This window comes from Pteronotus mesoamericanus, unplaced genomic scaffold (assembly GCF_021234165.1).
Source record: "Pteronotus mesoamericanus isolate MK-2021 breed Mesoamerican mustached bat unplaced genomic scaffold, CSHL_Meso_final contig_25, whole genome shotgun sequence".
In the NCBI taxonomy this organism is placed as follows: domain Eukaryota; kingdom Metazoa; phylum Chordata; class Mammalia; order Chiroptera; family Mormoopidae; genus Pteronotus; species Pteronotus mesoamericanus.
The window spans coordinates 6,140,452-6,164,860 of record NW_026555105.1 but is presented as its reverse complement, the minus strand read 5'-3'; the positions used below and the strand labels follow the sequence as shown (position 1 = coordinate 6,164,860).

The window sequence follows — 24,409 nt, the reverse complement described above, 5'->3', positions numbered from 1 at the left end:
AGAGGCCCGCATGGCCACGAGGGAGCACGGCCTCTGACCAGCACCAGGAGAGAACTAAGGCCTCGGTCCCTCAGCCCCCAAGAACTGGATCCTGCCAACAACAACTGACTTTGCCTGGAGGTGGGTCCTGCCTCGCTGAACCCTGGACAACGGGTGCGGCCCCAGCTAAGCCTGCGGCCCCAGCTAAGCCCTCGGCCCCAGGCGTGAGAGACCCTGGGCCAGGGACCCGGAGCTCCGCCTCGGCCACGGAACTGTGCGGTCGCACACCTGACGTTCCAAGCCACAAAGCGTGCGCTAACCTGCTACACAGCAACGCTGCCCCACACTACTCGGGGGCTCTGTGAGCTTTCCCAGGTCCTGCACATCACACACAAACTCCCAGGACCTAGTGGTAAAGAGTGGGCACCGGGGAGCCGGACAGGCTAGGGTCGAATCCCAGCTCCACCAGTTTCTATCCGTGCGACCTTGGGGAGATGTCTTGGCCTCTCAGTACCTCAGTCTCCTCCTCTGTCAAATGCCGATCAAACGGTACCTACCTCCCTGGGCTGTGGGGACAATTAAATGGATTAGTTTATGCAAATTATTTAGAACAGTGACTCGCATGCAATTAACACTGATTAAACGTTACCTACCATTACTGTTACTGTCCTTACTGTTGCTATTATTACTATTACGGCTAGTACTTCTACTAATTATTACTATTACTAATTACTAATACTACTATTACTAATTACTATAACAGAACATAACAGAATCTGCTACCCGGATCCCTAAGGCAAGAAAGACTTGTGTAGTTGGGTGGAGGAGATCCTCGTTTGATTTTGTCTTTTTTTAAATCCAGAAAAGATGAAAGACTTATTCCAAAATTCCCCATGATCCGAGGTAGAGTTTCCGCCAGCCATGCCAAATCGCATGGAACCACCCCAGTTCCGAAACAGGACTGGCATGGGGCCAAGGGACCTGCACTCCCTCGGCAGTTCTGATCATCAGCCAGGTCTGACAACAGCGTGGCCTCCGTAGGGGTCGCCAGGCCTCCCGGGATGGAAAGTATGGTCTCTCTGAGTAAAAGAGCAAGTGGGAAAATGAGATATTAACTCAGACTCTTCAGACAGGCAAAATTTTAAACGTCTGCCTATCCAATGCGGGTGAGCATGGGGAGAGACTGAGGTTAGTACAAGCCCTTTGGAGAAAGAGCTGGTGATACCCGGCAGTTAGAGATGTATGTATTCTGCAACCCAGCCACTCGCCCGCCAGGAATCCCGCCCAGACAGACGCTGACATGCGCACAGTGGAGCCTCAAGCACACAGAGCTCTTGCTAGGAGCCGCTAACACACACCTGTCAAGAGGGAGCTGCAATAGACCGAAGGAAAAACCTCTATGCACACAACACAGTATCAAAACTCAGCTAAGATCAGTGATGGGGGTGTGTAACATTAAGTTTATTTGAAGGTAAACAAAACACAGGAAGAGGAATAATGATACATATACTACAATGCCACTCTTATAGAGAATAAAAATATGTAACACCACACCACACAGTATTTATCCTCCAACATGTCTGATAATAGCATTTTAAAACTCATAAGAACACGGGACTTGGTGTGGGAAGTACATCTAGGCGGGGCAGAGGGGGACTTCAGTGGAATGCACGCTGCATTTCGTTAAGAAATGTTCTGAGCTACAATCCATGCAAAAATATAGATGAATCTTATAAATGTACATGTGGGCAAATGAACTCAAATATGAAAGTGATATCTACTGAACAACTTCCTGTATACAATGTTCAACAAGGGACAAAATGAATCAATGATAGCAAGGGGGACCGTGGTTGTATCCTGATGGGGGGAGGGGTAACAGAAATGGGGCACGGGGGGCCGGAGGGGGGTGGATGGGCCTCTGCCCCTTGCTCTGGTGCTCGTGGGTTTCGTGGGTGCGCGATCTTTGTAAACACTTGAGGTCTATGCACTTATAATGTTAGTGCTTTTCTCTGTGTATGCTGCAGTTCAATAAAAACAAATTCTGAAATAAATATGGCACAATGATGATGCTGAGTGAACGGTCTATTTTTAAAAATAATTCTGTGATTGTACAAATGCAAATTCAAAGAAAATATTTACAATGAGGGTGTCAAGACTCTTCAATGGGGAAACAATAGCCTCTTCAACAAATGGTGCTGGGACAACCGGAGAGTCACATGCAACAGAATGAAGATGAACTCCTGCCTCACACCACGTACAAAAATTAAGTCAAAAGGGATCATGACCTAAAAACCGAAAGCTACAAAACTCTTGAAAGGAGACACAGGGGTAAATTCATAACCTTGGATTTAGCAATGAACTCTTAGACATGACACCTAGTCAATATCAACAGAAGATAGAACAGGCAAGCTGGACTGCATCAAAATTAGTAACGTCCATGCATCAAGCGAATTTTACCAATAAAGTAAAAAGACAACCTACAGAATGAGAAAAAACTTTGGCATATAATATCTCTGATAAAGCCCTACTGACCAGACTATATAAAGAACTCTTACAACTCAACAACAACAACAAAAAATGACAAACAACCAGTTAAAATGTGGGCAAAGGACCTGAATAGACATGTCTCCATGGAAGATATATGAGTGGCCAATAGCCCATGCAGATGTTCAGCATCATTAGTCACTAGGGAAATACAAATCAAAACCACAATGAAATGCCACTTCATCATCATTAGGATGGCTGTAATTTAAAAAATGGAAAATAACAAGCGTTGATGAAGATGTGCAAAAATCAGACCCTTCGTACATTGCTAGCTGGAATGCACAATCGCGCAGCATTGCAGAAGGACTTTGGGTGTTTCTCGTAAGTTGAAAAGACAGAATTACCCAGCAATTGAGTAACTGACCGAGCATGACCCAGCAATTCCACTCCTAGGGATGCACCCAAAAGAATTGAAAACAGGTATTAAAACTCCTGTACACACGTCTATAAGCAGCATTATTCACAATAACCAAAAAGCGGAAACAACCCAAATGTCCATCGAAGGATGAATAAATAAGCAACACGGAATATTATTTGGCCATAAAAAGCAATGAAGTGCTGACACCTGTTACAACATGGATGGACCTTGACAGCATCACACTAAATGAAAGGAACGAGACACAAAAGGTCACATATTGTGTGGTTCCATTTACACAAAGTGCCCAGAAGAGGTAAAACCATAGAGACAGAAAGCAGATCAGTGATTGTCCAGGGCTGCGGGGGAAGAAGGTTGAGGGGAGAGACTGCTTAATGGGCACAAGGTTTCCTTTTGGGGCGACCAAAATGTCCTGAAACTTGACAGAAGGGTGCACATCATTGTGACTACACTAAATGCCACTGAATTATACATGGAAAATGGTTAGTTTACGTTATGTGAATTTCACCTTAATAAAAAATACACCTTGAATTAAACGAAAGAGCATACAATGGGAAATGTATTTGTACCAAGAAGTGCCCCATCTACGTTCCGTAGACCTTTCCCTCTAGAACTGGGTCAGCCAGCAGCTCATCAGCTATCGGAGGTCCTGTCCAACAGGGGAACTAATTTTCTCTCTGCTTAGGGAATTACGTTCCCGTGTTAGCTTGGGCACCAGATGATATGATAAAGGCGGTTAGAAAGGGGAAAGAAAGAGAGTGGAGCCACCACAGGGACGTTCACCGCATGCCTGGGGTCTGAGCCTTGCCGAGTCACGCGCAAAAGAGGACTCACCCTGACGATGATGCCCATGCGCTTGCTCTCGTAGGTGAAAGGGAAGATCTGCAAGATGGTGAAGTTCAGGATCTGGTCGCCAGGGGTCCTCAGCTGCATGGAAGACTGGTCTCGGCCCACCAGGGTTAGGCCCACGCTTTCGGTCCACTGAACCAGGGCCACCTACATGAAACACAGGGTCGAAGGTCAGAGGCGCGGCTGAGGGTCCTGGTTCACAGGTCAAGCGAATGAACACGAAGGTAGACAGGAGAACAAACAGGTGAAAGGCAGGCAGCCGCTGTGTCCCTGGGAAGGCTCTGCCAACCCGGTCCGGCGTCCGCTCCTCTGGGCCAGCGGGGGCTCTGCACTCACGGTGGCCCCTGTAAGGCATGGCTCCCCTTCTCTTCCTGGGCCCAGGCAGAGAGGACCGCACAGGATCAGCAGTGGCTGCGACGCCCACGGGTCACTCCTGCGCCAGGCCAATTATCTGGACAGGGCGGCCCGGCCGCCAGGCTTCTGTCTCAGCCTCACGGATACTCAGCCGGTGGTATTCACGGCTCCTCAACTGGGCCATTCTGTCCGCTCCCCCAACCAAGTGACACTTGGCAACGTTAGGAGACATTTTTGGTTGTCACAGCTTGGGGGAGGGGGTGCATGCTGCTGGCATGGAGTGGGTGGAGGCCAGGGATGCTGCCAGACGCCCCAGAAAACCAGCCCACCCCAATCGTCAGCCCTGCTGAGGGTCAGAACACCGGTCATGCAGGTGAGGAAGCCCAGACTCGGAGAAGAGGAGTCTCCCCCGTGGAAAGCGACCAAGGCCAGGCCACGAGGGGACCTGGGAGGCGGGCCTGGCCTCCTGGACCATCCACCACTGCACTCCTGGGGGCAGAGCATGTCAGGCGTCCACCTGGACACACTGTCGCCATCGGAAAGCTGAGGGGAGGTGCGATAGGCCGAGTAATAACAGCCCCAAAGGTGTCCCTGTCCCAGGCCCCGGCACCTTGGGACTGTGTGACCTTACATGGCAAAACGGACTTGGCAGACAGAATCGAGATCGAGGGCCTTGAAATGGGAGAACTTCCCTGGCTGTGGCCAGAAAGAAATGTGAGGACAGGAGGCGCGTCGGAGACGTGTGACATCGCTGCCTCGGAAGACGGGGAGGGGAAGGGACCACAGACCCAGGAGCGTGGGCAGCCCCTGGGGGCCAGACACGGCAAAGACAGACTGTCGCTGGGACCCGCAGGAGTGACGCAGCCCGGCCCACACCCTGATCGCACCTGGGGAGACCGCGTTGGCCCTCTGACCTGCAGGACTAGAACATGATCGGGCCGGGCTGTTTGGAAACTCCAGGTTCACAGCAGTTCGCTACAGCCGCCACAGGAAACAAAGAGAGGAGGCGTGCAGGGTTAATGCCGAACAAGCTGCCATTTTATTCCTATGGAGTCCAGGGGCACGGTGCCTACCCCTCCCCCTTTCTTCTTACAGAACTACCTTTAGGGAAAGAAAAGGCGGTGGGTTTCAGGACAGTGACGGGGGAGTGGGGGGAGCTGACAAAGGGGTATATAGGAAGCATCAATTCTGTCTGAAATGTCTTCGTATCTTCCCGCCTGGTCGTGGGGACAGGGTGGGCACTGTATTATGCACTGCCTGCTTTTCTGAGACGTTTCACCTTGGTTATTTTTTCACTGAGGGGCTGGTAGGTAAAGGTCACTTTTCCAGGAAATCGGGTACAAGCCGCCGCCTCTAACACCTCTATTTTATCAGGGTTCGCCCCGAGTCCCCATTCCTTCCACCGAGAGACACTGCAAAAGCCACCAGGAGCCACCCACAGCCTGGCACCCCAGGCATCACCTCGGCTGAAACGCTATGCCCTCCTGGGCGGGGGTGGGGACCAAACCGGAGCCTAAATCCGGGGCTCCAACCCCGCTCTACCCCCACCCCAGCCCCCTCCTAGGCCCCTGAAATTAAGGGCCTGAAGTGGATTATTTCTCCTTTCTGCTCCAGGTCTAAACACTGTGTTTATACATCCTGAGCTGGTGCTGCGCTCAGAGATCTAATTAGGTTTCTGGTGCTGATATTAACTGAACTTACATTAGAAAGAAGTTATTCTTCAAGAATGGGAAACTCTACCCCTGTTTTAATTATGTCGCAGCCAGTCAACCAGGTGAACAGGAACTAGGTTCCCAATCTGCCTGGTGGAAGAAGTTGTCACAACGACCTCCCCCCAAGAAAGGGCTAATCAAGTAATGATGGTTTTTCTTTCTTCCTCCCCCCCCCACCCTTTTTTTTTTTTTTTTGCTATTAGCCTGTGCATGTCTTTGTAAACTCATTTGTTTATTTGTTTAATTCAATATCCCGTCTTACCTCCTAACAATCTTCTTTCAAAGTTTAAAATTAACAAACCAATAAAGATCTGTATATACAAAATAGTCCCATCTGTACAGAAAATGTTTCTAGAAAGATACACACGGAGAGAAATACTTCTGGCTTTTACTTTTATCTTTCTATACTGCCGAAGTATTCTTAGCATGTACATGCATTTCTTTTATTTTTAATTAAGTAAATAAATATCCCAACACCATATAAGTAACTAAGCAGACATAAACCCAAAAAAGCTTAGCTCAGTTAACATCCTCTACATATCAATATTATGTAAAAAGAAAAAGAAAAATTCTTCTTCATATGTTTTCAAACATGATTGTTATGAGAAGGATCTGTTTCATTCCAGTTTTCAAGCAGCTGTTACTTTACCTCTATAAACCTAATTTCACTGTTCAGAAAAGATGTGAATAGCCCTCGTTGGTGTGGCTCAGTGGATTGAGTGTCAGCCTGTGAACAAAAGGGTCATCGGTTCAATTCCCAGTCAGGGCACGTGCCTGGGTTGCAGGCCAGGGCCCCAGTAGGGGGCATGCAAGAGGCAACCACACATTGATGTTTCTCTCCCTCTCTTTCTTCCTCCTTTTCCCTCTCTCTAAAAATAAATAAAATTAGCCGTGGCTGGTATGGCTTAGTGGATTGGGCACCGGCCTACAAACCAAAAGGTTGTTGGTTCAATTCCCAGTCAGGGCACAGGCCTAGGTTGCAGGCGAGTCCCCAGTAAGTGGTGCATAAGAAACAACCACACATTGATATTTCTCTTCCTCTCTTTCTCCCTCCCTAAAAATATATACATAAAACCTAAAATAACTTAATTAATTTAATTATTTTTTAAATATGGGAAGTTTGTGAACCTAGGCTTTGAGGAGACCTACTAATTCCCCCAAATCCTGCTCTTAACATCAGTGAAGAAGGAATCTCTAACGCCAGACCTGGAAGGGGCCTTCAGCCCAGCCCCATGCCACGACCCCCACAGGACTCTGTTATAGGGAAGGCTGAACCGTGAATCCTTGGAGGACGAATCACAACTGTCAGCAAGTATCTTTTAACGGGGCTTTACTCTACAGCAAGTCTCTCAGTAGAGTTAAGGGGCCTACATGAAACTATGCTTGTTTTGATACAAATAATAATAATAAAGCTTGTATTTGCTGCCCCGCCCCCACCGCGTAGGTCCCACATCCTAATCAAAACCTCATCTCCTCAGGGGCTGATTCCAACAGGATATGAGCCTTGTCGGGGGTCACGCATTTTCACTTTCCACTCTCTTACTGTGACTTTGTCCCCGTTCATTTAAAGATCCTTTCTAATGGAGCACGGAAGATCCCCCAGGTCCTCCTGAGAAGAGAGGGGCTTAGAACCGCGGTGCTCACTAACCCTGCTGGCCTTCAGCAGGGACAGCACTTCAGGGCAAGGTGAGGAAACCGCCCTCCTTCACACAACAAGGTGGTATGAAACCAGGCTACTTCTCTTTCCGGCGGGTCTGAGCTTCGCCTCAACAGAATCATTCCCCACAGTCAAATCCCAAAGGGTTTCAGGGGCTGGAGTCGCACTGCCCTTCCCGGCCAGAGCGGGGCCTCAGGCGGCCTTGGGTCAGAGTATCAGGAGATCAGAACAGCAGCAGAAAGAGAAACCTTGTTAGGGTTTATGACTGACTGAACAATGCAATGAGATCCAAACTCAATCGAACGCTAGAAACCAAAAAGGGGACAGAGGGGGCTGGTCTCAGCTCATGAGTCCACCACAGGTTTCAGGTTCATCAGGAAATCCCTCCCTAAATGCCCATGTGAAGAATCCGTGCCAGAACTGTCCCTGAACGGCCCTTCTCAACCTTGGGGGCCAGCCATAAATCCCCCAGGACAAGTTTCAATGATTTTCCCTTTGGACTTGGGAATGTGTGCTTGGGAAACACAGCAGGCCAGGCTAAAGAAAGAGCCTTGAATTCTTGTCGAAAGCAGGATACGTCCTATCGTGAGAGCCCTTATGTGTCCGACCTCTGACTGAAGGGGTTCTTTGGTGGCATGTGTAACACACTCGACAATGTAAACACACTCACAAAGCGCGGCCAGTCCACCCACACCCAGCCTTTGGAGACGGTAAATGCCCCCAGGCCTAAGGTGCTCTTTACCTGAGTGGGAAACAGAGCCCACGACGTACCACAGGGAGGTTTCGGGTTCGGGCAGGAGGCAGACAGGAGAAGGGCAGGCCGTGCAGGGGTCAAGGGTAAACTGAGCCAGCGCCCGACCAGCTCACAGGGGTATTTTTATTTTTTGGAAACACAGCACGGAGCACACCAAACAGCTTGCTGCGTTGCAGAATCAGAGGGCCCGAGGGTGGAATACAGGCCTCTTGTGTTCCCGACCCCCTTGGTCCCATCTTTGAACTTCAGGCCCCTGTCACCGAACTCTGGCGAAGATTAATGTTTGAGGAGGAGGAATGGCACCATTAACAGAGAAATCAGCCATTTCAAAATGACTGTTCCCTCAGTCCAGTCTGGGCCAGCACTAGTAGACAGGACAGACTTCTGTGGCCCAGGAGTGAGCGACGCCTGAGGCTCACCTGACAGTTTTCTGCAGTGTCCCTGAAACACTCTGTTCTGCCTTACACAGCCCCCGCTTCAGAGCAGCCAGAACCCTGCTTCCAGATCCCACCCCCGTGGTTAATCAATAACACTGATGGAGGAATTTTTCCTTACGTCCCGACCTCTGTGCTCTGACCTCACCTCGGGTCGGAGGGCACGGCAGTGCAGCAGGAAAGCGCCCCCCCACCCGCCGCTGCCGCCGCCGGCCACCGAAATCTTTCTGCGCCAACGCTCTGCGCTCCCTGGCCCGCACATCTGACTGCCGTCATTGTCCAGGGGCCTGGGCGAAGCTCAGGGCGTGAGGACGCACTGAGGGGACCCGCGCACCCGAGACGTGTACGTGGCTGTGGAAGGAAAACCCTCCCAGCTGCAAACCACCTGCGGTGCCGGCCCACCCCTAAGCCGCGCGCACACCTGCCCTCCGCTGCAGGCTGCAGACAGTGCGAGACGAGACGGCCGGGACGCTTCCCATACGTGCTCAGAGATGGGGGGGGGGGGGGGGGGGCTGAATACACAGGGCTAGCCATCGGGACATCACTTAGGACGGCCAAAGTGGAGAGACTAGCCGCGGCTGCGCTTGGGGACAGACAGTCTGTGGCGCAGCTAAGCGGGGAGTACGGGGCCGCCACTAAAACTCCTCCCAGCACAGGTGGTTACTGGGAAAGGGATATAGTACAATCTACCACTAGGAGAGCAAATCAAGAGGGAATTTGCGGAATGACACTAAACACGGAAGTTATATGTACAGAAGAGAGACAGGAAGGAAGCACATCAGAGTGGTTTTGCATGTTTTCCCTCTAATTTTTTACTTTTTCTGTAACAAGCAATGCTGCTCTTAGAATTGGGGCGGGGGGGCAGGGAACAAACTAAAATCTACTTCCAGGTAAGCTGTATTCTCACTGTCCTCTGTCGCCCCTGTTGGCGCTACTTCCAACACTTGGATATTTCAAACGAACCCTGTAACGCTTGCCACGGTAGCCCCTGACGTCAGGAGGGAGCCTCTCTCCCCAGCGCCATGCCTGCTCACATGGCCACGGCAGGGGGGCTGTGTCTGGGTTACTGTGGACCAGAGAAGCACGCGCTTTGATTTCCTTCATAAGGGCAGATCCTACGGAGGTGGATGGCGAAGGCAAGACCCTCAGCAGGGAGGCTTCCGGGTCCCGTAGAAGATTTGTTATCAACGAGCCTGGAAGCTTCCCACGATGAGAAAAGAGGGAAGGGACCAAATATCAAATAAATAAATAAATAAGTACACACACACGCACGCACGCACGCACGCACGCACATTATAAGGGAGATGCTCATACATACAAAGAATGTTCTCTCCCAGGGTGCTCAAGTATTGGCAACAGTGGGCGGCTCGGAGGAAGAAATTGGGAGAGGAGGACCTACATGGAGAGACTTCGAGAATGGAGGTCTCAGGGTGGGAGAGAGACAGACCCGACATCTCCCTCTGCACCACGAGTGGGGTAGCTACACAGAACATTCTAGATATTATGGAGACTTTGCAATTAGTGTCCCTGAAATTACTGAGCTAGTCAAGGCATAGCCAGTTACATCAAGAAACGTTCATTGACCCTCTGACAACTCTGCACACCCATATACAAACACCCATGGACACCCTCACACGCTCATGTGGTACACATGTGTGCACGCTCACATACACAACACACCCACACATGTGTGTGCACTATACATATAAACACATATACATGACATACATGCACATGCACACTCACAGAAATCCTACCAGACCATGAAAACCATATAACTTTCTAAAGGAGGTTCCTTAACCCACTTCGCCTTCCTTCCTGGTTAGTACGATTCTGCATTACAGAAACATAAAATTATGTTTCTGTGCATGCGCATAAATTTAGGAAAACTCTGAGAAAAACCTATACCAGAACATAAATAGTCATTATCAGTAGGTGGTAAGAATCACAGGTTACGTTTATCAACTTCTTTTTGGATCTACAATGTCTACTTTTTCTAGGGAGAACGTTAGTACTTTTGATTTTAAAAGTTTAAGAATTTTTTTTAATATGACAGGATTCATGGAAAAGGCAAACAAATGAGTCATAGGGCTGCACCTCCTGGACCACTCACACCAAGAAACAGACACATGGAAAGCTGCGTCGCGGCCACGATCCCTCCCGTCCCTACCCACCCCCCCCCCACTGCTCCCCATATCCTGGAAATGACAGACCATCATCGGGACTGAAACCGGCCTGCTCGATTAGATCTCTTTCCCCTCCTCTGGGAGCTACTGTACGGAGGGCCCCTCGGGCTGTAATCAATAGCTGAATAAAGACCCTTCAAGCCTTCCAAAGTGGCATGTGCACAGGAAACAAATTTAGGAAATCCTGCTTTCTGTTACAGGAAATGACCACCACCCCGACTGGCAGAAATTACTCCGGCCGCTCCGACGTAAAACGAACCCCAGCTCCTCTCTCTGTTCCATAAACTGACCTTGCCTTGACCAGCGATGTTTTATTTTTATTGATATAGAATTTCAAAGTTAGGATTCTAGACGCAGCCCCGTCTATGCGGAATCCCACAGGGACCCGGGAACAGCATAATTTCTCCAACCAACTTCACAGTCACGGAGTTTTCTTCACCTGCTCCCCATCACGTGGTGTGTCTATAGACACAGGTTTGCGTTTCTCCAAAGATGCACACATAGCCAGCAAGGGTGTGGAAAGATGGTCAACGTTCTTAGTCAGCGGGGAAACGCAAGTCACAACCACAGTGAGACCCCCCTTCACGCCCGCCAGGACAGCTAGACTCCAGAGGACCTGCAATGACAGGTGTGGGCTGACATGCGGAGAAACCGGAACCCTCGGACCCTGCTGATGGGAACGTAAAATGGGGCGGCCGCTTTGTGGTTATTATTATTAATCCTCACCTGAGGACACTTTTTCATTGCTTTTAGAGAGGAAGGGAGCGAGAGGAACATCAACATGAGGCAGAAACACCAACCGGTTGCCTTCATGGGGGACCAGACCCACAACCTAGGTATGTGCCCCAACTGGGAATCGAACCCATGACCTTTCAGTTACAGGACAATGCTCCAACCAGCTGAGCCTGACTGGCCCAAGCAGTGTGGCCACTTTAGGATACAGTCTGGCAGTTCCTCAAAAGGTGAAACATAGAGTTACCATGAGACCCAGCAATTCCATTCCTAGATATACACCGAGAGATGAAACAAACGTCCTGTCAAACACTTGTACACACATGTTCATAGTGGCATCACCCATTACAGCAAACAGACAGACAAAAATACAGTCCAAAGATCCATCGGCCAATGAATGGATAAACGAAACGTAGTGTTTTCCATACAGCGGAGTATCTTTCACCCATAAAATGTCATGAAGTTCCAACCCATGCTACAACACGAAGAAGCCAGACACAAAAGGTCACGTAACATATGTTTCCATTTGTACAAAATGTCCAGAAAAGGCAATTCTGCACAGATAGGAAGTAGGTGTGGTTGCCAGGAGCTGGGGGAAGGAGGGGTCTGGGGGGAAAATGGGCATGGAGTGCTTCCTTTTGGGGTGATGGAAATGTTCCAAAATTGAGTGTGGTCGCAACGGCGCAACTCTGCGACTGTACTTTAAAAACCACCGACCTATGCATGTCGAATGGGTGGCTGTATGGTATGTGAATTTTATCTTAACACTGCTGGGGTTTTTTAGAGGGGATGTGGCTGCAGTGGGACCTCGTGTCCCATATACGCTGGCCACCTGAGCTATGAACGAGACCTCGAGCGCTTCCCTCATTCAGGACACAGCTCTCAAGTCCATGACTGTTCCTCCCAGGAAAGACAACTCCCGCACGCTTTGGGGAATGTTCTTGCCCAGGGCTCCTGCCGCTCCCTGGCGCCTCTGTCTGCCCTGCCAGGGGAACCCCCCGGGAGCCACACCCGGGGGTCCGTGGGAGTCGGGCAGGGCGTCTGTGTGTGCATCACCGCATCTGCCCAGGGTTTACCTCGTCTGGGCTGGACGCCTGGTACACACGGCACGAGTCTTCGTACTGCTTCTCGGCCTCAGCCTGGTCGGTCACGCCATTGGACTCATACACAGGGGTCACGTTGTGGCAGAGCGCGATGGCCTTCACGGCTTCGTGCACGCGGCTGCTCATGGTCCGCCGGACTTTGGTGGTGATCGTGGGGCCCTTCTGAGCCGGCGGGTCCTGGGACTGCTATGAGGAGGAGACACAAACAAAGAAGGTGACCAGAGGCACGGAAGCGGCTGAGTGTGGAAGGACAGTCACACGGGGGTCTGCTCTCCGCACTACGGGCCTCGCAGGTACATTACAGAGACACTGCGCTAAATGGCGTGAATTGTCAGGGATCCGATCATTTCTGCGTGCGGAAAAAAAAAACGCAGGCAAAGTTAAGAGAAAAATAATTACCATGTAGTGAATGTGGGTGATTCTGTTACCATGTGACTCTGTCTCCCTTGGGTGGCCCTGAGGGGCGTCCCCCGGGGAGGCGCCCGCCACACTGCAAGCGACCCCGGTGGTTCAGGCCAGAGCTTCTCAGCCCCGGCAGTCGGGGCAGACACTCTGTGTGGCACAGTCCCGTGCGTGGGAGGATGTTCGCCACATCTCTGGCCTCGCCTCCCGGATTCCAGAAGCACCTCTCTTCCCCGAGTGCATCAACACAGGTTGCCAGCCGTCCCAGGGCGACCAAAACCACCCCAGTTTAGAATCACTGTTTGAAACACTCCTCGGTTTCCAATAAAAGACGACAACTTTGACCGGAGCTCCACAGGAATAATGGCCAGCAGAAACACGGAACTCGGGGCAGGGGCAGGCGCAGGGCCAGGGACAACAGGAATGACACCTGCCTAGATGAACACTCTGCAAAATGGTACCGAGCACTGCACTTAAAGCAGGTTTCAAGAGTAATTTTTTTAAAGAGTACTTCTATACACGCTCAATATTTGCTTTCTCCGCTGACCGCAGACCCTTCGCCCGTCTAAGCAGCCGTTCCGCTGCTAACACAGCCTTCACCGTCCCCTTGTTCGTACCTTTCAACACATGGCTCAGCCCCCTTAATGGGTGAAGGCTTGGGGAAAATGGCGTCAAGCAACATGGTAAGAACAGCATTGAAGGTTAACAAATCTGAGCTTTATTTTCGGATGGGCTGTGAGCAATCACATCTGCTCCCCGGGCCTCAGTTTTCTGCAGATGAGAGAAGCAGGCTCGGGGGTGGGGTTCAACCCAGGCTCCCCACGGAGTAGCAGGAATTCCCAGACACCCCCACTTGGCATCCTCAACGTGGAAGGCAAGCAGCCTGCTCCTATCTATGTTACCCATTGGGTGCCATGAAGGCTTCCCTTTGGAAAAGGGTCTCTGCTCTGACTGGTGTGGCTTGCCCTCACCAGTGGGTTAAGCCTTGTGGGTTGGGCATCGTCTCACAAATCAAAAGATCACAGGTTCGATTCCCGGTCAGGACACATGCCTGGGTTGCAGGGCAGGTCCCCTAGAGGGGGCATGTGAGAGGTAACCGAGGGATGTTTCTCTCGCACATCCATGTTTCCCTCCCTTCCTCCCCCTCTCAAAATAAATAAAATCTTAAAAGAAGAAGAATGGCTTCTGTTGCCTTAAAATATAATAAAAAAAGTTAAGACCACAGAAAAATGACCACTTGTTAACAGTTTTATGGGTCAGTGTTCAAACTCAGATGCCTTCTCGTGTCCACAGGGCCATTCCGCTCAGCACCCCCCGACCCCTGCAACCTCCTTTTATAGCATCGTCCTCCTTACTCACTCTGCTCCAGCCACGCTGACCCCTTCTGGTCTTTGAACACAGCCGTGCTGCTTCCGGCCACAGGGCCTTTGCCCTTGCCGTGCCCTCTGCCTGGAACACCATTTCCCAGATCTCTGTGGGGCTGGCTCCCCGTACCTCATCAAGGAGGTCTAAATTCAAATGCCCCCTCCTGAAAGAGGGCTTCTCTGAGCCCCCTAATTCCTGTTACCCCCCTTGCCCTGCCCATTGGAAGTCATGCTTCCTGTGGGTTATTGTCCTCACTGTTGAAAACTGGCTTGTCTACCTAATGCCTGTCCTGTTAGACCAGGAGAACAGATAGCCTGGCTGCTGCATCCCTAGTAAATAAACAAGGTGACGGTGGGGGTCCTAACTTGACACGATGTTTTCCTCCCATTCCCAGGAAGAAATACGTATCAGATGGACCAACATCAGTTCCAGATTTTAAATCACAGTTTTGGACAAAGGACCGCGGTAGTCTCCCTGCCTCCACCGCTGAGTCCAGGAGCTCAAGACATTTGTGGACATACTGGGTGCGATGTTCCATTAAAAACATATTTTATCCAACGGAGGAGAAGCGATCTGATCTTTGAGAATCAATCGTGTTTTTGACCCACGAACACATGGTTCCCCAAAATAGAGAACAGATGGGTTACGGGAAACAAGAAAATGACTTTCGTTTAATTTTTTAATACTATTTTTAGCAGGGGCATTCGACTCCTCGGGTAATTAGACAATTACTAAATTATTCTTGTCACGCAGGCACACACACCGCTCTGGCTTCCTGCTCTGTTAACCTCTGGTGTCAAGAGGACACGAGTTTCACTTCCAGGCCAAAGGGCACTGCATGGTAACAATAATTAGAGTAATGAATCAGAACTACAGTTTAAACGAATCGTTATTTGCCAAGTGCTTTTGATTATAAAGAATTTAACTCCCACGTTATAAAGAGGACCGCAGATGCACAGAAAGGTTCTCTCTGCCAGGGAGACTGGATCAAGAACGCTTTTTCCTAAGTTCTGTAAAGTACGTTCTAGGCGTGGACGCGCGTCTTCATTTTGGCCCGCATCCCTCCGCACCTGGAGCAAATTATGACTTAACACAAGGGGCAGTAACAAGGCCTTTGACGAAGTAATTGCTCTGGCTGGCAAGTTTTAGTAACAGTGGGTTTCAGGGAAGGGCTGAGTGAAGAGTGCCCTTCGCCAGCCTTTGGGTTTTATGAGCGATCTGATTTCATGTCTACGGAAGACAAACACTCCCACTAATATTTCAAATGTGGGCTAGCACAGAGAGCCCCCATTTTTGCAAGGACCTCCCTTCTAGATCAGGGGACCATTTGACAACCCATCAGAAGATGGGGGTGACTGGCTCTGACCCCCAGGCGACTGGTTTAACGTCCCCAGGTTCATTTATTTCTCTCTTAAATTAGCACGTATCCCCTTTCCCACTAAGGTGCTTTGGGTAGGAGGGGTCATAACCACGGACTCTGAAATTCTCTTTTAATTGCCAAGTAAAAGGCTCATTCGCACACCGAACGGTGCTCCACGTGTATCATTAAGGCCCTGGTAATTACCAGGGGCGCTGCCAGTATTAGCAGTAGGGCCCCGTCTTCAAACATCCGCGCATTCCCCATATGGAAGAGTTTCACATTGTACAGTGTTTATCTCTAGCCTCCTGCCCATAGGCCCTTTAACCTACACACATTTCTTCTTACTTAAAAAATACCAGGGGAAAATCAAAACAGATGTGGCGCCCACAGAGGCAGGTTACGAGTCCTTCTGCCCTGGGGAGAAAGAAAACCACCGGCCCCCTTGGCAGGGGAGAGGGAGGCAGAGCTCCACACGAGGTCAGGAGTGAAGACAGGAATCAAGTCCTCCATGTACAAAGGCCCCTGACGTGGGTCCATGGGTGGGGATGTCACACCATCTAACGCTTCTGAGTCATTTCACGGCATCCCAGCCGACCAATGAGACCCAGAGAACCAGTGGAAAACAGGCCCCCGCTTCTCATTAAAGACCCAGGGCAGGAGCCTTTCCCGACAAGAACTCCATTTTGTATAACAGGACAGATCAATACAAAAATTAAATACTGAATCACCACAAAGATCAATTTTCTTTCTAAATGCAATTAAAACTATACCACTACTTCACGGATGTTCATAGTATTAATGGATATTTTAGATGGGTTGCAGTTGGCATAAACACACTACTGAACAGAAGGAATCCCTGTTCTTTCAAAGATTTTATTTATTTTTAGAGGGGGGGGGAGGGAGGAAGAAAGAGAGGGAGAGATATATCAATGTGTGGTTGCCTCTCGCGTGCCCCCTGCTGGGAACCTGGCCTGCAACCCAGGCTTGTGCCCTAGAATGGGAATCAAACCCATGACCCTTTGGTTCCCAGGCCGGCACTCAATCTGCTGAGCCACACCAGCCAGGGCAGGAATTACTACTTTAAAAGTCCCATTTCACCCCCCCTGCCCAAAAGCTCAAAGCTGCTAACTCATTAACCTCAAAGGGGCAGACAGGCTCAAGCTGCTGCTTCCAAATGAATTAACTGAGTTACCGGCCATTGAAGTGACTGACTAAATATAACACTCACTATTGAACAGTAGATACTTAGAGAATGACAAAGGCAACAAATTTCAATTCCTTGAAACTGAACGCCAGATAACACAGGGGTTCTCACCTTGGGTGACTCTGCCCCCCACTGACGGTGGAAGTTGCTACAGGCACTAGAGGGTGGAGGGCAAGGATGCTGTTAAAACCCTGGAATGGCCTGGACTACTGTGGCTCAGTGGGTTGAGCATCCTCCTGCAAACTAGAAGGCCACTGGTTCAATTCCCGGTCAGGGCTCATGCCTGGGATGTGGGCCAGGTCCCAGCTGGGGGCGTGAGAGAGGCAACCGATTGCAACAGATTATCTCGCACATCAATCTCTCTCTCCCCTCTTTCCCTCTTCTTTTCCCTCTCTCTAAAAATAAACAAACTCCTTTTTAAAAAAATCCTAGAATGCACAGGACAGCCCTCACAACAAAGAATTATCCAGCCCCATACGTCATCTGCCAGGGCTCCAAACCATGATATAGAGTCACGGACGCTGCAAAACCAGGGCCAGGAAGTGGGAGAGGCCCAGCTGCACCGGTTGGATCCTGTCAATTTAAAATGTCAGTATTGTGTTCATCGTGGGTTTTTGCGTGAATTTTGAGTTTTTAAAATGTTGCATGACACTATGATTTATTTTGGTTACTGCATTTTTGGGGGGGGGGTCATCCCATTAAATTTTGCCCTTACCATGGATACCCCACTGTTCTTATTCTAGTCAGTCCTGGCCCTGTTATAAAACCATTAAAAATGGTCAGAAGCGTCGACAGGAATGAAAAAAGGAAGGTGGACAGTGTTATTCTAACAGTGGTTCTTAACCAGAAATGCTTCTCAAAGTAGCCAATAAATATTTTAAGAATTCTAAGAAATATAGGTGCTTGGTCCCCCCACACCTCAAAAATGCAAGAAGGTCCAGTTCAACTCGAAGAATTACAAAAATATGATGCCTTCTTGTTGTGAAGAAAAAAAAGACACACAGCCCTGGCTGGGGGCCCCGTTGGCTGAAGCGTCGTCTTGTGCCGCAAAAGGTTACAGGTTCAGTCCCCGGTCGGGATGTGTACCAGAAACAACCGATTGATGTTTCTCTCTCTCTCCCTCCCCCTCCTCTCTCTCTAAAATCAATAAACACATCCTCAGGTGAGGATTAAAAAAAATAAACACACACTCAAGAAACAAAGGCACACATCTCTCCAGACTCACCAAGGCAGAGAGACAGTTTGGCATTTTAAACAGCCAGGTGTTAACATGCGTTATTTTGAGTGATGTTCATACAGGTGATTTTAATGCTTTTTCTCTTTACCTAGCTATCTTATTTCTTTTCTTTCTTTTTACTTATCTATCCTATTTCTTTTATAAAACAAATGCATCATAAAGAAATAGGAGAAATTCTTTAAATGAGTCAAAAAACAAAGCAAGCTGTGTCCCAGAAGAAAACACACAGATAAAAAAAAAATCGATGTCTCCGATGGAGGCAGAAAGCGAAAGAAACACTGGGACACAGGAAATAAGTACTGGCAACTTGAAGGCATCGCGTGCAGAAAAGAAACCAGAAACACACCCATTCACCAACATGCTCATTAAAGAGGAACAGGGAAAAGAGCTCAGTAGGTTTCAATTCTAGCAGCAGCCCTAAAATAGTACCAGAGACAAAATATTAAGTGAAAAATGACAGTTCGCAGATCAAAATGTGTGGAATAATATCAATTATGATTTTTTAAATATATGAATTTATGAGTACAAAATAGCCTCGAACAGCACACAAAAACACTGGCCTGGGTCTTCTGTAGAGACACATATTAACAAGAGCTAAAGATATTTTCACTTGCTGGGGTGAATAAAATAAAATAGATGACTACGTATTCCAGGTACTATAGACCAGCTTTCTCAAAATATGTCGATCATGTAACAACATTGGGGAAAAAAATATTTGATTACCCTCCATAAATGTATGTTTAACTTTGCATAAATATTGTATTTTGTATTATAAAACAGTAAGAAGATGAAATTCTAGAAAGATATGATAAAAATAAAAAACAGCATTTTTCCCAGTATTAGCTGATATCTCAAAAAAAAAAAACCAAACATATAGTCAGGGAAAAGAGACACTGGGAATTATAATAGATTTAAAATTATACTTCAGATTGTCATGCCTGTTATTCAATTATAAAGGGGAATGGAGTTCTGACACGTGCTACCCCCTGGAGGAACTCTGAAGCCATTATGCTACGTGAAATAAGCCAGCTGCAAAAGATATTGTGCGACCTCATTTACATGCAATGTCCTGCACAGGCAACCCCACGCAGACTGAACGTAGCTGGACGTTTGGCAGGGGCTGCAGGACTAAGGAGTAGGGGCGGGGATTCTTTTGGGGGTGAGGGAAATATTTGGAAAGTACTAACAGCGATGGAAGTACAACGTTGAGGATAGACTGAACAACACTAAGGATTATACACTTTAAAAGGGTAAATTTTATGGTTTGAGAATTATATCTCAATTGCATTTTAAAAGTAGCCATAAAGCAATAAGCCAGAGGAAAAAATCACATCGCCTCAGCCTGCCCCAGTTTTCTCTCATAAGGTCTTGGCCATTTTCCTGTGGTTTACTTGGGCTTGTATTAATAACCTGAACCTTTCCTGCCGGAATCTTTTAAAACCACCTGCCTTCTTTATGAGGTTACTTCAGTTAAATAACATCCCTCCAACCAGTCCCCTGGACTCTCCTAAAGGGCAGGGTGCATGTCAATGTTCTGGAAAAGCCCATCGCAGAATTCCGACTCCTTCCGCGGGACACCTCAGGGACCGCAGCTGACAGATGCTGGTCTGATACATGGAGCGAGGGCCCTGGGTCAGCCTCAATATGATAAGTAAGTTTTACACGCTGCTTTAATTTTGAAGATGAAGATAAAGTGTAAATTCGGGGGTCCACAGGTTTAGACACTGCTCTTCTGAAAAAATGGGGGCGAACCTCAGGTTCCTGGCAGACGTTCCCAAACTGTTGCACTTTGGAACCCCCGGCTCACCTGCTGAAATCGGGTCTAGGGATTCTGACCATCCCCAGTGATCTGACCCCAGAGGGCCAAATACCATACTTTACAGAACACGGTTATAAAATCCTGGTGATAAATTCTAAAGGTCAGGTGAATGGCGATTTGATGGATGCAAGGGGGTCTTTTGGGGTGGCGAGTATGCCCTGACATCGAATTGTGCTGATGGTACTGTTACTCTTTAATTTACTAAAAAAGGGATTGAATTGTACACTAAAAATAGATGATTTTTATAGTATGTACATTATACCTCACTACAGGTGTAAAAAAACACAACCCACAGGGGAGCCTTCACGCCTCTCATCATGAAAGTATTCATTCACGCGTTTCCTGCCGGCTTTTCAGGTGCCATGGGAGAAGGATACACGGTGGGGGGAGGGGGTGCTATGCTTCTGAGCTCACGCCAACCTCGACATAACCGAACCCCATGGTACTGAGCTGTTTTAAACCCAGGGTCCCGATGGGCAAGTCCGCTTACGAGCTTCACTAAGGAAGGGTTCAGAGTTCAAGTTCACCGGTGAGCAATGCCGTCACCTGCCTCTTAACACTTTACGAAGAGTGTTATCTGTGCTGAACCCAAAAAGTTCCATAAAAGCTGCACACCACCAATGCCCTGAGAAGGAATGGCTTCTGTCAATACCACAAGCGCTTAAAAGTGCCATCGCCATTTGCCAAACGGGCAAAGCTGTGGCTCCTGCCGGGGGCGGGCGGCCCGCGACGGGGTGGCTGTGTGACGCGGCCGGCGGCAGGCCAGCGCTGCTGGGAAGGGGGCCGAAGGGCGCTCAGCCCGGAGCCGATGAGCATGGCAAGCCACCGAGGGAGTGCTCGGGACAGAAGTCAGTCCCCACGAGGGAGCGGGCAGTACGAGGGGGAGTCCCATGGCACGAGGACCGCCTCTCAATGCAGGTGTTCAGGAACACGAAGCACTGGGGTGGGCGGCGGAGCAGAAGGTGGTACCTGGGTGTAAATGCTGAATATGTGGCTCTGCACTTCGTCCATGGAGTCCAGGCCATAGGCCACGGTGCCCAGGTGGAGCCGCTTGAAAACCATCTCATTCTGGGTCAGCGTCCCTGAAACACAAGACAAACGCGTAACTGTCCCTGCATCCTGGAGCTTTCAGTCTCATGACTGAGGGTTTGTTTTTTTCTTTAATTTTTCCTTTTTGAGCATTTCCTATACAGTCGCACACTGGTTTTAGCACTGCCCCTGCTTCTGCTCTGGGGTTTTGTTGGCCCGGAATCTAATTCCCTGTCTTTTGAAAATGGCATTCTAGGTTTCCATGGGGAAATTACCACCCTCGTTTCCTGGGATGGCCCACAGAGAGTGTCAATCAGGGTGCCCAACTCATTCCATTGGCCAAGAGGGTGGCACGTGACATACACTAGTCCAATCAGATTCTGCCTTGAAGGAACCTGAGCCTTGAACAGACAGAGACCTGGACCCTACAGAGACCACCCAGGGGTCCTGATGCGGACACATTCGGAGATTTCCGGATTTCTCTCCTTCCTGAAACCCAGTTTTTCTCCCATTTGGTGAGCCACTCCAGATCTCTGCAATAGATTCCTTTTTATCCTGTGGACACGAAATGGTAGAGATAAAGCTTAAACTCAGGCCTCCTCACTCCTCAGGACTTGAAGCCAATCTGCCTGAGTTCAAAGCCTGTTTCTAACAAATCAATTTTTGTTTCTTTTCTTCACTTGTAAAAATACCAGGTTAGGACGAGGAATAACTAAGTAATGACAAATAAAGACCCCAGAACAGTGCTTTGCACAAAAGCAGGATTAGTACGTAAAGCTTTGCTTCTATTACCGTCATCTCTAGAAAGAGGATCCCAGCACCTCCTCTTGCGTTGACTCCTGGGGAGGGGGAGGGGCAGGGCAGGAAGCTCACCTGTCTTGTCTGTGAGTAAATAGGAAATCCTCCCCAGCTGCTCAGGGATGGTGCTGGAACGAACCACAGTCCCGGGGATCTTTGAATCCCTTCGAATCACCCAGCTGTACACGATCTTGCCCATGTCCAGGTTCACACGCAAACTGGTCAGAAAACCAGAGGAAACCGGTTGATAGGATACACGCAAGGCTCCTCATGTCTCTTTTGTAAACAACAAGGACTCTAACTACGCATCATTTGTGCCACGACATCTGGAATCACTCCCTAAAGAAGCCACTGCCGGGGTGGAATCCCCAGACACAACGTGAGTCAGCACTGCTATCTAATAACACGAAAGCAAATCATTATTTCCATGAAGTTATTCTACCATGGACCAATGTCACTTAAAATTCTGAAAAGGCAGCTGTTTGCCTTACCTTTTTTTTTTTAATTACTAGTCCTCTGAGCTAATATATTTTTGATACTACAGTCATTTTTTAAAAATCCTCACCCAAGGATAAGTTTATTGATTTTAGAGAGAGAGAGAGAGACAGGGAAACATTGATGTGAGAGAGAAACATTGACCGGTTGCCTCCCACATGCTCCCCGACTGGGGATCCAACATACAACCAGGTATGTGCTCTGACCAGGGATCAAACCTGCAACCCTTGGATGCATGGAACAACGCTCCAACCAACTGAGCCACACAGCCAGGGCTACACCCTTTTTTTTTTTTTTTTTTAAGATTTTATTTATTTATTTTAGAGAGAGGGGTAGGCAGGGAGGAAGAAAGGAAGAGAAACATCGATCAGTTGTCTCTTGCATGCACCGCAACTGGGGACCAAGCCTACAACCACGCAGGTGTCCTGTCTGGGAATCGAACAGGTGACCTTTGGCTATGCAGGACAATGCTCAATCCACTGGGCCATGTCAGCCAGGGCTATGCTCATTATTTTAAATTGTGGTGAAATAAATACAACATAAAGTTTACTATTTAAAGTGGACAGTTCAGGAGCATTCAGTACCTTCACACTGCTATGCAACCATTACCACCCTCCATTTCCACAACTTTTTTCATCTTTCCTAACTGATTTATTGTAATCTTTTGCTACTGTGAATCTTCGGGGGTTTTTTCATGATAATATGTTACTTATATCATTTTTAAATAATTTATCCAGCCTCCAAATGAGGCAAACAACTGGCATGTGCCACCCGGCTTCCATTGCTCAGCAATCACAATAGTCTTTCCTGTTGAGCCCAGTCTCGGGCTCAGAATCCTTCTCAACACACACTCCCCCACAGCCACTACCAACCTCTTGGAGCCGGCTGACGAGAGGGACTCTGACTGGCACCCCTCCCGTAGCCTGGGTGAACACAAACCAGTCAGAAAACCAGAGCAAACCAGTTAATAGGATATACGCAAGGCTCCTTGGGTGAGGCACGGCAAGATCTTTTGAGCAGAGTCATTCAAGAAACAATGGACTGTGAAGCCACATGCTATTCCGATGCTACAGCCACAAGCGTGGCTCACACTCCCAACCCTGACTGTTCCTGGTCATGACTCAAGCAAAGGGACCAGCTGGCAAGGAGAAGATGCTGTCACGGCACCCAAACACAAGCTCGTTCTCTGCTCACCTGATGGGAATGATGTTGGAAAACAGGAGGAGGAAGCGGATGATCTGTAGGTACCAACGGCCGGCAAAGTGCTGAAGGGCCACCATGACCAGAGACACCACCACCAGAGCGCCAAAGAGGATCTTCGTGAGGCAGTTCACTTCCAGGTCAAACAGGCCAATCTGGGGGACAAGGGGCAGACGGGAGCTGGGGGTTAGCAGGTGCCACCCACAGCCCACCTGGAGAGCGGTCCTTCACCCCTGAGCACCTCCACCCAGATGGGACAGCGGACCCATCGATCCCCGCAGGTTTGGTTGAGAACACTGGACGCCATGGGCTGGAGTCCATGACAGACATCCAAGGCGCCTCAAAGAATTCCACTTTCTGGTTTTCCTTAATGACTTAAGGAGATTCAGACTTGGAAACACGTAAGCAGGCTACTGCTGTGTTTGGTGGGGCTGAGTACCTGCTCAGTCGCTGCCCTGCACGGTGACCTGTAAAACGGCTCGGTCCTACCCTCCTGACATCGCCCCACACGCTGAGGCAGATGTGCCAGAAAGTTCGGTGCCCACTCCTCTAGTGGCACCTGATTTCCAGGTGCTGCATTAATTAACATTATTAGTTTCATAATGACATATTTATTTTAGTGGGTATTTTTTTTAAAGGTCACTAGCACAACAAATCTCTAACTTCACAAAAACATGGCCTAAGATAGGGCAAAAACACCAAATAAATGACATTTATAGTTGTCCTGGTGGGGTGAAAATGACCGGAATTTGGGAAACATAGCACGTGTCAAAAGGAAATCATTCTGCAATACTCTGCCTTAAAAATCGGAGGAGGGGCG

The 24,409-nt window shown here is 48.9% G+C and overlaps 1 protein-coding gene across 2 annotated transcripts in view; it reads right to left on the bottom strand.

Moving 5' to 3' along the window:
- ATP9A (ATPase phospholipid transporting 9A (putative)) overlaps positions 1 to 24,409 on the bottom strand; it is a 108,314-nt gene that overhangs the window by 26,971 nt on the left and 56,934 nt on the right. For both annotated transcript variants that reach the window (XM_054573592.1, XM_054573593.1), the window contains exons 11-15: positions 23,584 to 23,744; positions 21,970 to 22,112; positions 21,037 to 21,149; positions 12,654 to 12,866; positions 3,734 to 3,895 (exon numbers count right to left, since the gene is read on the bottom strand). In XM_054573592.1, the coding sequence (XP_054429567.1) occupies positions 3,734 to 3,895; positions 12,654 to 12,866; positions 21,037 to 21,149; positions 21,970 to 22,112; positions 23,584 to 23,744 (792 nt within the window). The remainder of the gene's footprint in view (positions 1 to 3,733; positions 3,896 to 12,653; positions 12,867 to 21,036; positions 21,150 to 21,969; positions 22,113 to 23,583; positions 23,745 to 24,409) is intronic.